Below are 14,805 nucleotides of genomic sequence, written 5' to 3'. Positions count from 1 at the left end.
AAGATTGTGAAAATGTGGCGCAAATCATTGAATATATATTTCAGAGCGAACATTTTTAACTAAACATATTTGCTTCTGGGGGGGTTCCTGGAACAACATATTTTGGCCCAATAGAGATAATTCTGGGGGTCCTTGACATGAAAAAGGTTGAGCACCACTGACATAGAAACATAATTATCAACTAACTATTGGGTTTTAAGTGGTTAAATATCGACCATGTGAGCTCATTGACAATATGCTTGCTGTATATTCCTTATTTGATTTATTTTTTGATCATGATGATGTAGACGTCAGCTGGCCTGGGTGGGCTTCTAAACTATGAAAGGAACAAAATGTCTCAACATTTCATGTACATTATTATCTAATCTAATGTGACTGACACTCTAGACATTGTTTCTGATGTGATTGAAGGTTAATCTCAACCCAGTAGGTGTGTGTGTGTGTGTGTGTGTGTGGCACCTTTTAGAATCTTAAGGCTCCATCACTGTCCATTCATTGTTGATTGTCACACACACACCGGTCTTGTTGGATCTGCATCATGGGTCCATGATGTCTACTTCAATTCTTACAAATAAAACCCTCAAACAGTAGATGTGTTGGCCTTATCTGTTTGATCACTATAGTTTATTCATTTTTGTTTTCACAACAAGACTTGAAGTGAAAAATATACATTAATAGTTTTGTGTATCTTTGGTATCCGGAGAACTCGCCAGTTTACCAACTCGCTGCGATTTAGTGCATTTTAGTTTTACTTCACCTTCATTTAAATTGCATTGAATTGAGAGAGAGAGAGGATAGTTGTTTAGAGTTTACACTAGAGAAAGTAGGAATGCTAGAAGTTTAAACACCAAAGTACCGAAACAATGTAATTCATTAGTCAACCATTCCTGAAATGGTAGGCCCTACTTATCATTGGTATAGGGTATGCGCATGCGCGTCGAGTGGCAAATCGAGTGGAAAAGCAACATGCAAAGTGAGTTTAACATTGTTTAACGTTGTTTAATGCAATCAAATATGACTTTTCTGTTTGGATGTATGGGTTGTCAAGGCCAGAAAGTAGTTTTTTGCCACTCAGTAGGCGTTTCTGCATAACCTCCGGGTTTTATGATGATGTCACGCGCATACCCTCTATTCACCTTTTTATCATCATCTAGCTGACCATTTAATTGCTCAAAATAATTTGATCACTTTGGAAATGAACTATAACATCTGTGAGTTTGACATACTACACTGATGAAGACAGCATGTTAGCATAACGGCAAGTCGCCGTGGGGTCCCTGGAACAACATATTTTCAGATGGGGGTTCGGTGGCCAATTACATATATTTTATTTTTGGGGGTCCTTGACATCAAAATGTTTGAGAACGACTGACATAGGAAACATGGGTTTTACACAACATTAACATAGGATTTAGAAACATAGGATTTAGAAGAAGTAGAATCGTCCTCAGGTCTAAATAGGTTAATCTTCGACATGAATCACATTTCATATATCTCTGCTGTCGGGGAGAAACCGCCTATCTCCAAAATGTTCATTTGTCAGGGGGAGAAAAAGAAAATCAGAAAATTAAGAAAAGCGTATATTTTTAAAACCAAGCAAATCTCCCTCATCAAAGTTGGTATTGTGACTTTATATATTGTCAATTACTTGCATGAGAGGGAGAGAGGTGGTGGAGTTATCTGCTATAGCAGACAGTTTGAGAGTCCAATGGAGTTAAGAGGTTTTGTTCAATATTTTGTTTAACCAACACACAGACGTAAAGTGTGTTCACTCAATAGCATTGATTTAAAAAAAAAAAAAAAAAAAAAATGAGTTATGTGGTTTCTTCCGGACAGCAACAAATTATGCAGTATATATATACTGCACATAACGGACTATGTTCATATAGCTGCTAAAAACCACTTGACCTCGTTCACAGAGCATCACTATAATTCAGTGGCGCTGTCGGCCTGTATAGCTTCGATCAGCCTGCGAGTTGACTCCAGTGGTCCACTTCCACAGAATGATGAATCGAGAGCCGTCGAGCTCATCCGCACGCAGTGGTGGAAAGTAACTAAGTACTTTTACTTAAGTACTGTACTAAATACAATTTTGAGGTATTTGGACTTTACTTGAGTATTTCCAATTTCCAGTATTTTTTTTTACTTTTTTACATCTCGGAGCCAAAATGTGTACTTTTACTTCACTACAATTATTTGAAAACTTTAGTTACTAGTTACTTTGGAGATTTTCATTTTGATTAGAAAACATACATTAACCACTTCAACCCTATACATTTCGGCCATTTGAAAATAGCAGATCTACTATTTTCTTTCTTTTCAAAATATTTTTATTTCCGTTTTATAACAGTATGGGTGTCAAGTCACAGGTTCATAGAAAAAATAAAAATAAAATATCAGATTTTAGTATCAGTGACTGAGGTAAACAAACGTAGCCTACTGTATGAATCAGAGATCGTGGGCAGACATAATGAAAAGACAGATATTGTGCAAAACATGCCCCTTCAAGACAAAAGAAAAACATTTTCTCCCCTTCAAGTCCCAATTTAGTAAAGCCAATTCCCAATTCCCCAGCCTCTCTACAAGTACTCAATGTCTGCTAACCCCCACAATCAGTCATTGGGAGGGTGAAGAAAGCCTCGGGTCTCCTCCGATACCCGGGCCATCAAGCCAACATCTTCTTTACACCCGACAGTGAAAGGTCTCACTAGGGGGGTGTAACGCATGTGGAGGTACACGCTATCCCCCCCACCTCCTCCCTCCCCTGAACAGGGCAGATCTACTATTTTCAATCGATTTTGTACACATTTTGAACTTGTGAAATGGCACATTACACACAATGACTACTTTTACTTTTAGTACTTTAAGTACATGTTGATGCCGATACTTTTGTACTTTTACTCAAGTACATTTTCAATTCCGTACTTTTACTTGTAACGGCCGTAGTTCTACATTGCATTATTGGTACTTTTACTTAAGTAAAAACAATTGAGTACTTTTTCCACCACTGTCCGCACGTGCCCCGCTGCCCTGGCTGACCCTTTATGGCTGACAATCCCTGAGGCCAACGACCAACAGATCAACAGGGATTTACAGCTTCCATCTCTTCTGCCACAAAATGGAGCCTAGCTGGCATTATACCTTATTGGGCCTGACGGGAAGCCAGACAGACACACTCACCTACTTTCTGCCAGCGGAGCTGGGGAATAGAAAATAAGTAGGTCACACATGTATGGGCCATTTTCTCTCCGGGATGTTTGTCCAGCAATGGTCAACCCTGAGGCAGTAAGTCATCTGTGGTCCAGTTGGAACAGGCATCAAATAACATTTACTATGTTCAGTATTTCTCCTCCCAGAAGCTATAAATAATATACTATGAATAATAGATATGATGTGACCTTAGGGGTCACGACTCATGTTACCATTACAGACACTAAATATTATTCGCAAGATCTCTGTATGAATTACAACTGTGTGCTCCTGTCCAGAACAGAACACTGCTCTCTCTGCGGCTATAGGAACATCACAGTTCAAAATCAATAATGTAATTCTGTGTGTGTGTGTGTGTGTGTGTGTGTGTGTGTGTGTGTGGGTGTGTGGGTGTGTGAGAGAGAGCACTGAGCACATTACGTCCAAACTGTCCAGTGAAATGTCAGCTGAGGCCTAAATAATCAATACCAATCATCAGTCAGTGTTCAGTGTATGGGAAACGTAAAGTTTCCAGTATTAACTCTAGTGCAGTAATCTATATTCCATGCAGCACGCTGTATGTAGCATCCGGGATATTATTATACAGTGTGTGTTGCTGGGGATGTCTGGACTAACTGCTATACAGAGTATAGTGGTGTAGATATAAAATGGGAGCCATAGGCTAATTCTAATCGTTAGTTATGTTTGCTATTGATGTCGTTTATTGACCCTTGCTAAGTCAAACACTAGTGTTGAGTGTCACTAGCAACATCAACCATTGTTGTTTTTGGCAGCAGATTTTGATTTTAGTCTTAGTCATAGTCTCTTGAATAGTTTTCATTTTGTTCTAGTCACCTGGAATGTTTTAGTGTTGCATGTCTAGTTTTAGTCGACTAAATATCATAATATTTTAGTCGACTAAATCTACAGTTGATTTAGTCGACTAAAATGTATTTTAGCGGGCCTTGATGGCTGATCTTACACTTGCTGAAAATAGCCGATCTACAAAGCTCACAAAGCGTCGCGACGCGTTGTGAGCTTGTAGATCTGCTATTTTCAGCATGCAACCAAGTGTAAAATGATGTCTTTTACTCATAGTGGATCTCTTGTCCACTAGTCCCTTCCTAACAATTTTGTCTAGTTTTTTTGTTTTGACAAAATTGTCAGTATATTTAGTCTTAGTCATCATAGCTTAGTTTTCGTCAGTGAAAAAAGGTAGTCGACGAACATTTTTTTGTCTTAGTTTTAGTCGACAAAATCAACACTGACATCAACACCATTTGTATTAGGCAGTGGTGGAAGACGTACTGGGACGTTTTACTCAAGTAAAAGTACCAATATCACAAGGTAGAAATACTCTACATTCACCTCACAGCTAGAAGGTCATGGGTTCAATTCCCGCTGGGGATGCTGTGGGTGTGTTCCCTCCTCCGCGTCATCAGTTAGCGAAAGGGCCTTTCTGTGTGGAGTGTGCATGTTCATGTTGTGTCCCCTATAGGGTAGGTACCCTCACATGTTCTCCCCGTGTCCCCTAGGGTAGGTACCCTCACCAAAAACATGCAGTAATCCTGGTCTCTAAACTATCTCCCCCTGGCCAGCCGGGACGCCTGATGCACACTACGTCCGGCCGGGGAAACTCTCCCCTGTCAGGTTAAAATAAGCAGCTTGGACTGCATAGAAAGAAGCATGAGGTCAGTCCGCTGCTCCCCCCAGGTTGGCAGAGGAAGTGTAGAGCCCAGGATTACATTAGATAATTGACACTGGGTGAAAAAATGGGTTGCAAAATCGTGGGATAAACAAATAATAAAGAAATACTCTACATTCAACATTTTATTTGAGTAACTTTTACTCATAAAGTACAGTAGCCTACTTGAGTAAATGCACTTAGTTACCTTCCACCAGTGGTATTGGGCAGTGTTGATTTCGTCGACTAAAACTAAGACGAAAAATGTTCGTCGACTACCTTTTTCCACTGACGAAAACTAAAAGGAAACTAAATGAAAACTAAGCTATGATGACTAAAACTAAGACTAAATATATTGACAATTTCGTCAACAAATAAAAACTAGACTAAAATGTTAGGAAGGGACTAGTGGACAAGAGATCCAGTATAAGTCATTTTACACTTGGTTGCATGCTGAAAATAGCAGATCTACAAGCTTGTAGATCGGCTATTTTCAGCAAATGTAAAAACTGTCATTACGACGGCATCAAGGCCCGCCAAAATACATTTTAGTCGACTAAATCACCTGTAGATTTAGTCGACTAAAATCTCATGACATTTAGTCTAGACTAAAACTAGACTAACACATTAAACTAACAATAAACTAACATTCCAGGTGACTAAAATGTGACTAAAACCAAGTGAAAACTATTCAAGAGACTATGACTAAAACTAAAATAGAAATGTGCTGCCAAAAACACCACATTGGGTATTGGGTATCCTCTGCACATGCTCAGATCATATATGGGGATGAGCTCAATTGATTTTATTGGAAATCAAGAAACAGGATTAGGTGGTAGCGGCAACGAGTGTAAAAACTAGGCCAGAGCACTCAGTGGATGATGGTGAGCTTATATTGTCTCGAAACTGTCACTATGTATTTTGTTTGCTCCCTAGAGGGGCGGTCAGGGTTTCAATCAAGGGTGGAAAATCCTTCCACGACTAATCCTGAAAACTTTGAATTTCCCTGCAGGGATCAGCAGTGTTGCAGAGCTATAGTCCATGAAAAGAAATGAAGACACCAAGGACCAAGAGTTTAAAAGCCCTGGTTAGCAACCTAACCGGAAGGACATTGCCATCCTTGAGAGCAGTGTTGTTTTTGGCAGCAAATTTTGATTTTAGTTTTAGTCGTAGTCTCTTGAATAGTTTATTTAGTTTTAGTCACATTTTAGTCACCCGGAATGTTTTAGTGTTAGTCGACTAAATATCATAAGATTTTAGTAGACTAAATCTACAGTTGATTTAGTCTAACAAAATGTATTTTGGCGGGACTCGATGCCGTCGTAATGACTTTGCAGCGCGATGTGTTGTGAGCTTGTAGATCGGCTATTTTCAGCATGCAACTAATTGTAAAATTACTTATACTGGATTAGTCCCTTACTAACATTTTAGTCTAGTTTTTATTTGTTGACGAAATTGTCAGTATATTTAGTAGCCTAATAGTCATCATAGCTTAGTTTTCATTTAGTTTCTGTCAACGAACATTTTTCACCTGGTTTTAGTCGACGAAAACACTGCTTGAGAGCTGACTAGTGAAGGGGGGAAATTGCTGGTATTAAGGAGAGGGGTACACAGCATCACTCAAGCATTAACTGTAAATGTATTCAGCAAAACACGTATTTATGTACTATAATAACTAAAATATAATTTACAAAGTGCAATTTAACCTAACCATGGCTGGTATATTCACCAGATAGATGACGAGACTCTAATCTATCCCTTGCTATAAATTATAACGATAGTCCATATTGAACTGCATTTCCTTTAGACCCGTGTGAACAGAACTTATGTTCATAGATTTTATTTTATATGCATAAAAAGTATAAACCGGTCTTCCCGCGTTGCTCATTTGCGCTGTGTTAATCATACATGCTGTATCTCTGGGGAAGGTAATAAAACAAATATCCCTCACTGTTTCATGGACAAACTAAGCAAATCATTCTAGTAATCACCCTATTATGTTACAAATGGACAAGTGTCACTACTCACTGCCATTCTGGCATGTGTCAACATTAATCTAAATAAAGCCTTGACTGGGAGCTTTACAAAGTTACAGTGTGCGGATTGCCTTTATCCACATGGCTATTTGTACCACACACATTATGACATGATGAGCCCTCAGGTTCCGTGCCTGCCAACTAGCTGGCCTGGCACACAGACAGGCAACTAGCTGGCCTGGCACACAGACAGACAGGCAACTAGCTGGCCTGGCACACAGACAGACAACTAGCTGGCCTGGCACACAGACAGACAGGCAACTAGCTGGCCTGGCACACAGACAGACAACTAGCTGGCCTGGCACACAGACAGACAGGCAACTAGCTGGCCTGGCACACAGACAGACAACTAGCTGGCCTGGCACACAGACAGACAGGCAACTAGCTGGCCTGGCACACAGACAGACAGGCAACTAGCTGGCCTGGCACACAGACAGACAACTAGCTGGCCTGGCACACAGACAGACAACTAGCTGGCCTGGCACACAGACAGACAGGCAACTAGCTGGCCTGGCACACAGACAGACAACTAGCTGGCCTGGCACACAGACAGACAGGCAACTAGCTGGCCTGGCACACAGACAGACAGGCAACTAGCTGGCCTGGCACACAGACAGACAGACAACTAGCTGGCCTGGCACACAGACAGACAGGCAACTAGCTGGCCTGGCACACAGACAGACAGGCAACTAGCTGGCCTGGCACACAGACAGACAGGCACAGGTATTATGCAACTGCTGCTGTGATTGTAACATTCCAATAGCTCTGGCAGGAGGCTTCATACCGGAAGTGGAGGAACATAATTTGAATGGACCAGTTTTAGGCCCAAAAGTTATATAAATGAATGACACATTAAAGTAAAAGTCTGAATAACCAGGTGAAGAAACATGACAAATGCATTCGTTTCCATACATTGGCCATGTTTCATCACTTCCAATTTCACTTGTTTATCCTGTATGCCAGTGGTTCTGGGGACCCCCAGGGGTCCTTGAGGGAGTTCCAGGGGGTCCCCATAGCTAAATGATAGTTAGGAACCAAATGGACCCTTATGGGTCTGTAACTCAGTGTACAAATGGAACCAAATGGACCCGTTCCATTTGTACACTCAACGAGTTAAATTAACTTTGATTTTACAATATAAATTGGGGGTCCCAGAGAGAGAAATGCCATTAAATGGGGGTCCGTAGCCCAATTCAGGTCAAACTGGGGGTCCTTGAAATGAAAATGGTTGAGAATCACTGCTAGAGCCTTAAAAATCTTATTATGGGGGTCCCTGGGATGTTTTTAAATGGCGGTGCACGGGCTAATTAGTGTCAATTTGGGGGTCCTTGACATGAAAAAGATTGGGAACCACTGCTGTATGTCTCCTGATTGGATGAAACCTGACAGTATCTTGTTTATTAAGCTGGAGACCTGTTAGCTATTTAACATTTCCACAAAGAAATGATGCACTGTGGGCAAGTCACTAACAATGTACGGTTTCTGAGAAGTCACCATACTGTACATACTGTACACTTTAGTCCTTGCTGCCTGAGACCAAGGACATGAGATTTTTAAAGATGCATATGGACAGTTCAGGGTTGACCATAGCACAGTAAAGCTCTTAATACCTCTAAAAAGGACTGTCCTTACTCGATTACAGTCAACTGGCTGCATCCAATACTGTGTTGTCGAAAATATCTTGTTGAAGTGCTGAGATAGTGGAAGTGTCTTAAGTATCTTCTACAGATATTCTTGGATTTCCACGCTGTTGACTGCAGTAAAAATAGACTAGTTTTAATCCCCATTTTATATTTTGTTATGCAGTAAAAATAGCCATTCATCTACAAGCTCACGTGTGGCACTGGGAGTTTGTAAATCCATTTTCTGAAACCTTTCACCTATGACAACATGGCCAGTGTCAGGTTAAAAGTGGTTAATATATGGATTTCCAAGTTGTTCCAACAGCTTTGCCAAGGCTGGAGGAAACACATCAGCAAGCTGCATCAGAGCAACCAGGTCTAACCAAGAGGACAATGCTGCTCTCTAGTGGGCATACTGCAGAATGACTCAGGAGGGAAATAAGTTTTACATTTGGCCAATTTCAATTACAGAATTTTTGTATAGCAGATGGTGTACATTTTGTTCAACCAAGCGTTGGGTGGTCCGACACCAAAGTGAAAGCAATATTGTTCAATTAAAGTAAATTGCATCCTAATTTAATGGTGGTTGGTTGTATCCCTTTCTTACAGTAACCCACGGACATTACAACAGTTTCATTCTCTTGTCATGCTTTTACGGCAGGCTTTTACTTTAAACTCATTTGGGTTAGTCTTGTGAATACTTAGGGATTAACTTGGGACACTCAAAAGCTAGTAGTGTGTCGTCAGTAGCATGTTCAATACCTTTGTTTCATCTTAACCCATTCTGGACGGGAAATTATTTTGAGTGTTTTAAGCTTTAGCTGTTGAAAAATAGCAGATGTACAAGCTCATAGTGCAGCACTCGGTGCCGCGCTATGAGCTTGTAGATCTGCTATTTTTTTTTTTTTTTAAATCGTGAAAAATGTAGTGCGAATCTTTGAATATATTCGTTCAGAGCAAACGTTTTAACTCAAATCTTTGCTTCTGGAGGGGTCAGATGGTCAGCAGGCCAATTACATATATTTTTGGGGGTCCTTGACATGAAAATGTTTGAGAACGATTTAGAAGACATTGTAGAATAGTCATCCGATCTAAATGGGTTCAATTATTGTTCAGAAATGACAGGGCAGCAACGGGTACCATTTCACCAACTTTATTTATAACAACGGGGGACACAGCTCTACTGGGGAGGCTGCTGCTGATCTGGCATGCTCCTGATGATGTCAGAATCACCTGCAGGAGGAAACAAGGAAATTGATTAAAAAGATAGAACAAAACATATCCCATCTTCATATTACAGCCGGGCCCATATTCATGGACATGGGGAGTAGCCCTTGTGAGATATGGGTACAATGTCGCCTTCATCATTTGTGAAGTGACCAACAGTGTGGTCAGCTCACTCTGGTAAGCGCTGGCTTTAATGTAGCGAACCGCTGGTGCCGATTAGGACCATTGACGGGTCAATCAGCCCTCCGTAAGTGGTCCGCACACAAGGAGTGACTGACAATGATAGTTAAATTAAATGATTATAATTTAAACACTTGTGTACTATCATGTAATCATTAATTTTATGCCCAAATATAACAACGAGCTGAATCTCAATATGATAGCCATTACGGATCTGATCTAGGGTGGGATTGGCTACTAGTTCATAAACGATAGTGATGTACATCAGCGGTTCCCAAAGTGGGGTCCAGGGACCCCTAGGGGTCCTTCAGGGAGTTCCAGGGGGTCCCAAGCTAAATGATAATTAGGGACGAATGGACCCTTATGGGTCTGTAACTCAAGAGTGTACAAATGGAACAGGTCCATTTGTACACTCAGTTAAAATATCTTTGATTTTACAATATACATTGGGGTCCCAGAGATAGAAATGCCATTTATGGGGGTTCGTAGCCTAATTCAGGTCAAACCTGGGGGTCCTTGAAATGAAAATTGGTGAAAATCACTGCCAGAGCCGTAAACATCTTATGGGGCTTCCTTGGCATATGGTCCGCGGGCTAATGAGTGCCAATTTGGGGGTGCTTGACATGAAAAAGTTTGGGAACCACAGATGTACATGAAGAAACACCTCTGACCAGAATAAAGGCTGGTTTGATAAGGTTCAAATGCAACAATGGAGCTACAAATAGCACAACTGAATGGTCAGATGTCTTTGGCACATGATCAGTCAATGAAAGTGATGACTAATTCAAAACGGCTCAACAAAAATGTACATTTCACATTTCTTTGCCTGAAAGATAAACCAAAGCCCAATGCTTAATCCTTAGTGAACATTCACTGCCATGTTATTAATTTATTCCTCCACCAGTGCCAAAAGGTCTTTTCAGTGTTTAACGCTTTAGTTATGGATCGTGAATAAAGCTTGTTTTGGGAAGGAAAAAAAACACAATCTGGGAAAAGATTGAGATAAATGTATTTAAAATAAAATAAATTGAAGCGGACGTTCTCACTTCGTTTTAACGATGGCCTAGCAACCATGAGGAATTCATACATTGCATACGAGCGCAATCTAACTTAACTCATGATTTACTGCCCAGAGAATTTAACCAAAGAATAGCCCAGACTGCCACCATTGCCGTCCATGCGTTTCGACTCACCTTAAAGTAGTCACAGAATATTCATCTTCACTATGATCACACCAGATCGTTGGTAATGAGAGCCGTTCATGAACACCCCGAACGCCCGGGGGTATTTAGGACCATTAAATCAGTTCGCCCAGCGATTAGCAGCTACGGAGCGCATTTCAAGGTGCACCAGGTGCCATCTTGAATGTAGCTGAATTAGCTAGATGTAGCCAAAACACCCTTGAGGCGATCGACATATGATGTACGTATGATTACTTCCAACTAGTTGACTAATTTATTTAGATAGTTAGTCGCGTTAAGATTTCCAATCTCATCCACTAAAATGGGGAGTGATCACTTTGGATGATGTCCCAACTGGAAATGACATCGAATGTTGCCCAACAGGCGCTCCCAGCCTGTGGAGCGATGCGCTCTGTAATGTTCCGTCCTGTGATTAATCTCCGTCCCGAGCGATGAGCGTTACCATTTGATAGGACGGAGACGGTTTGGTAAAACCGTCCATGTGTTCAGTAGTAGTAGATTTAGCCCATTGACGATTGAACGGTGGTCAATACGCCAAAGTAGAACGATAGAATATGAGGAAAGAACCGTGGGGGTAGATTTTTGCGATCACGTGGTACCTTGCGTCTCGCTGCACGGGGGGGGTGGACTTTAACCGACGAGTATACTCGTCAATGGCAGTGAATGTGTGCTAAGCAATTCCCTCGTAGACCATGTTAACTGGCCGACCATTTTTTAATCTGCAGCATGGTAACAAAAATTTATACCGTAAACACTTTCACAATCCAGATTATACATGTACAGACCCACACCGTCGTGAAGCTTCTAAAAAAAAGGGGAATAATGTGGAACGATTCCATAACTTATGTAGATGCAATTTCTTTGTTGACACAAAAAAAAACTATAAAGCTTAACATCTTTCAGGATTGCATGGTTAACCCATTTTGGGCAGGAACCCCTTTGTGTTTAACATTATGTTATAATTTAGTTATTGAAAAATAGCAGATCTACAAGCTCATAGCGCGCCACCGAGTGGCGCGCTACGAGCTTGTACGTCTGCTATTTTTGAAAAATCGTGAATATTTATTTCAACCACCACAGATTCATGACACGTAGAGTCATGTCCAGTCCACACCCTTCCAGGAGGGAACTCACCGGGGTCAATAATGGCCAATGTGCAAACCCTGTAGTATTTGCCGCAGGCTGTGCCAAGCTCAATGTTGTTGCCGCTGTAGTGGTGCACGCCAGTCTTGGCCAGCATAGCGTAGTACTCAATCTCAGATTTCCTGGAAGGACAAAAGGATTTGACTATTAGAAACATCAACTTGGGTGCACTCACTGCTAATAGGCAACCAATTCATTGTACGAGACATGGGGTCCAATAAACAAATAATGATTACACATAAGAACAAGCAAACATTACTACACTTGTGTACAGCACATTATATAATACACTTCTGGATTCAGCTTATCAGCTTGTGAGGTACAATGTCGCAGAGCATTGGTGAACTGACCAACAGTGCAGTCAGCTCACTCTGGTAAGCTCTGGCTTTAATTTAGCGAACCGCTGGTGCCGATTAGGACCATTGACGGGTCAATCAGCCCTCCGTAAGTGGTCCGCACACAAGGAGTGACTGACAATGATAGTTGACACAAGGAGTGACAATGATTTAACCAATGGGAAATGGTCCTAATGAAACACTGCTGGAACAGGTCTCCCAATTATTCGTCATAGGAAATAGTTAAAGGATGTAATCTTAAAACTAAAGTTTACATTTAGTCGAGCTATTACGATGTTAAACTGTCATTTAGATACCTGAGGGCGGGACAGTTGTTGGCCAGGATGACCAGCTTGGCTTTGCCCTGGCGGATCATCTTCTGGGACTGTTTGTATCCCAGCACGTATTTCCCACTCTTCATCACTAGCTGGAGTCTGGAGTTGATAGACTCCATGGACTTTTTCTAAAGACAGGAGGAATAAAAAAAATAGCTCATTAACCACATGAGATGCTACCCGATGGTGAACACAAATCAGAATCGTACAGCAAGTAAAATCCTGTGTTAATGTATCCATTTGTAACTCAAGTGTATACAAATGTGAAAATAGAATAAAAAGGAGTCCCTTATACAGTTGAATACTCGAGTTAAATGTAATTATAATTCAATCAACACTTGCATACTATAACTACCATTCAATGTCATGATTAATGTCAAACATCTGTCATATGTCTATATACACACGAGTACGGTGGTGCCATTGTGTAAAAATGATTACACATAAGCACCAATTATGTGTACAGCACATTATATAATACTTATTCTGTATTCAGATCAGCGAGGTACAATGTCGCCTTCATCATTTGTGAAGTGACCAACAGTGTGGTCAGCTCACTCTGGTAAGCTCTGGCTTTAATGTAGCGAACCGCTGGTGCCGATTAGGACCATTGACGGGTCAATCAGCCCTCCGTAAGTGGTCCGCACACAAGGAGTGACAATGATAGTTTAAATTAAATTATAATAATTTAAACACTTGTGTATTATCATGAAATAATTCATGTCAATATAATGTCTACATCACATATCCATGGAGAATTGGTGAACTGACCAAACAGTGTGGTCAAAGACTCAGAGTTGAGTTAAATGTAATTATAATTGAACAACTTGCGTACCATGCATTGTCATCATTCATGTCAAACATCTGTCCGTTTTGTGTTTTTTCAATTAACAATGCAGCGACTTCGAGTCTATGCGTCAAATAATCTGACAGTACGTCTTAGTAAGGGACGTCCATACTCACTTTAAAAAGTCAACATTAGCTGCACATGCTAGGCTAACTACAAGCTAATGTCAGCGTGCATTGCTGGCCAACATCAATAAGAACTCATTTGAACACTTTCGGTACAACCAATTGAGACACCGCCAACATAACTGGCTTATCAATACAGGGAACACGAATGCGACGTTTTAAAGCAACGTGTTTAGCTACGGAGCTAACATGCTAGCAGAGGCCCCGGTAGGTTTCCACGTGAAGACATGCAGCCATTGCTGGGACTCGACGGATGGGGAGACTCACCGCCTTCTTTGCAGCCACCATTTTTGCGGTTTAGTCCGATCCGGCCAACCTGAGTTTAACACAAATGGAAGCAGAAATGTGTCGTTAACACATAAAACACCAACACAACGACAAGATGGGCAGATACGGGGGTTGTTTTATACTAAAACTCAGAGCTCCATCTTACACAATGTAGCGTCCCCAATATGGCCTCGGAGAGAAAGGAAGTTCCCGTGGTGCATTGCGATTATATCCCCACGCGAGGAGAAAAGCCCTGGTTTCTATTTGCTGTACAAACTGCAGATCCGGTCTAGCGCCCGCCCTACTGTATCCGGTTATTTACACGCACACATCTATATATATACATGCACATCCGCCCTGCGGCGGATCTGCAATCTGCAGAGATGATTGGTCCCAGTTCTAGTCGTTCTAGTCTGCCCGTTCTACTCATGGTTCTACTGAGTCTGCGTGGAGGAGAACTGCGCTCGACCATTGATATTTTCGTCATCATAGATGTTCATCATCTGTTGGGAGATTATTATCATTGAAGAAGGGATTCATATGGAGACATATTTGAGGGTTGTTTGTAGATCTAATGTTGAGTGCTACAGTACAGCATTTTACTCCAATAAAC

General features: G+C 41.2%; 2 protein-coding genes across 2 annotated transcripts in view; both read right to left on the bottom strand.

Annotated features, from left to right (window-relative positions):
* Positions 1-14,805, bottom strand: part of stk3 (serine/threonine kinase 3) — a 101,309-nt gene that overhangs the window by 41,298 nt on the left and 45,206 nt on the right. The window lies entirely within an intron of this gene.
* On the bottom strand, positions 9,669-14,405 carry rpl30 (ribosomal protein L30). The gene is made up of 5 exons (XM_079522416.1): positions 14,361-14,405; positions 14,193-14,241; positions 12,936-13,081; positions 12,275-12,405; positions 9,669-9,764 (listed from the first exon to the last, which is right to left on the bottom strand). Exons 2-5 carry the CDS (start codon positions 14,211-14,213, stop codon positions 9,712-9,714), a joined length of 351 nt encoding a protein of 116 aa, XP_079378542.1. The 5' UTR covers positions 14,214-14,241; positions 14,361-14,405; the 3' UTR covers positions 9,669-9,711.

This window comes from Electrona antarctica (assembly GCF_951216825.1).
Source record: "Electrona antarctica genome assembly, chromosome: 15".
NCBI classification, from domain to species: domain Eukaryota; kingdom Metazoa; phylum Chordata; class Actinopteri; order Myctophiformes; family Myctophidae; genus Electrona; species Electrona antarctica.
This window is presented reverse-complemented; position numbering and strand designations above follow the sequence as displayed.

Bases quoted from the DNA above. Each gene is read 5' to 3' on its own strand.
- rpl30 (XM_079522416.1), bottom strand. From the start codon at position 14,213: ATGGTGGCTGCAAAGAAGGCG. The intron at 12,406-12,935 runs GTATCTAAATGA...TTGTCCTTCCAG, and splicing joins AACAACTGTCCCGCCCTCAG to GAAATCTGAGATTGAGTACT. The intron at 9,765-12,274 runs GTGAGTTCCCTC...TTCCTCCTGCAG, and splicing joins ATTGGCCATTATTGACCCCG to GTGATTCTGACATCATCAGG.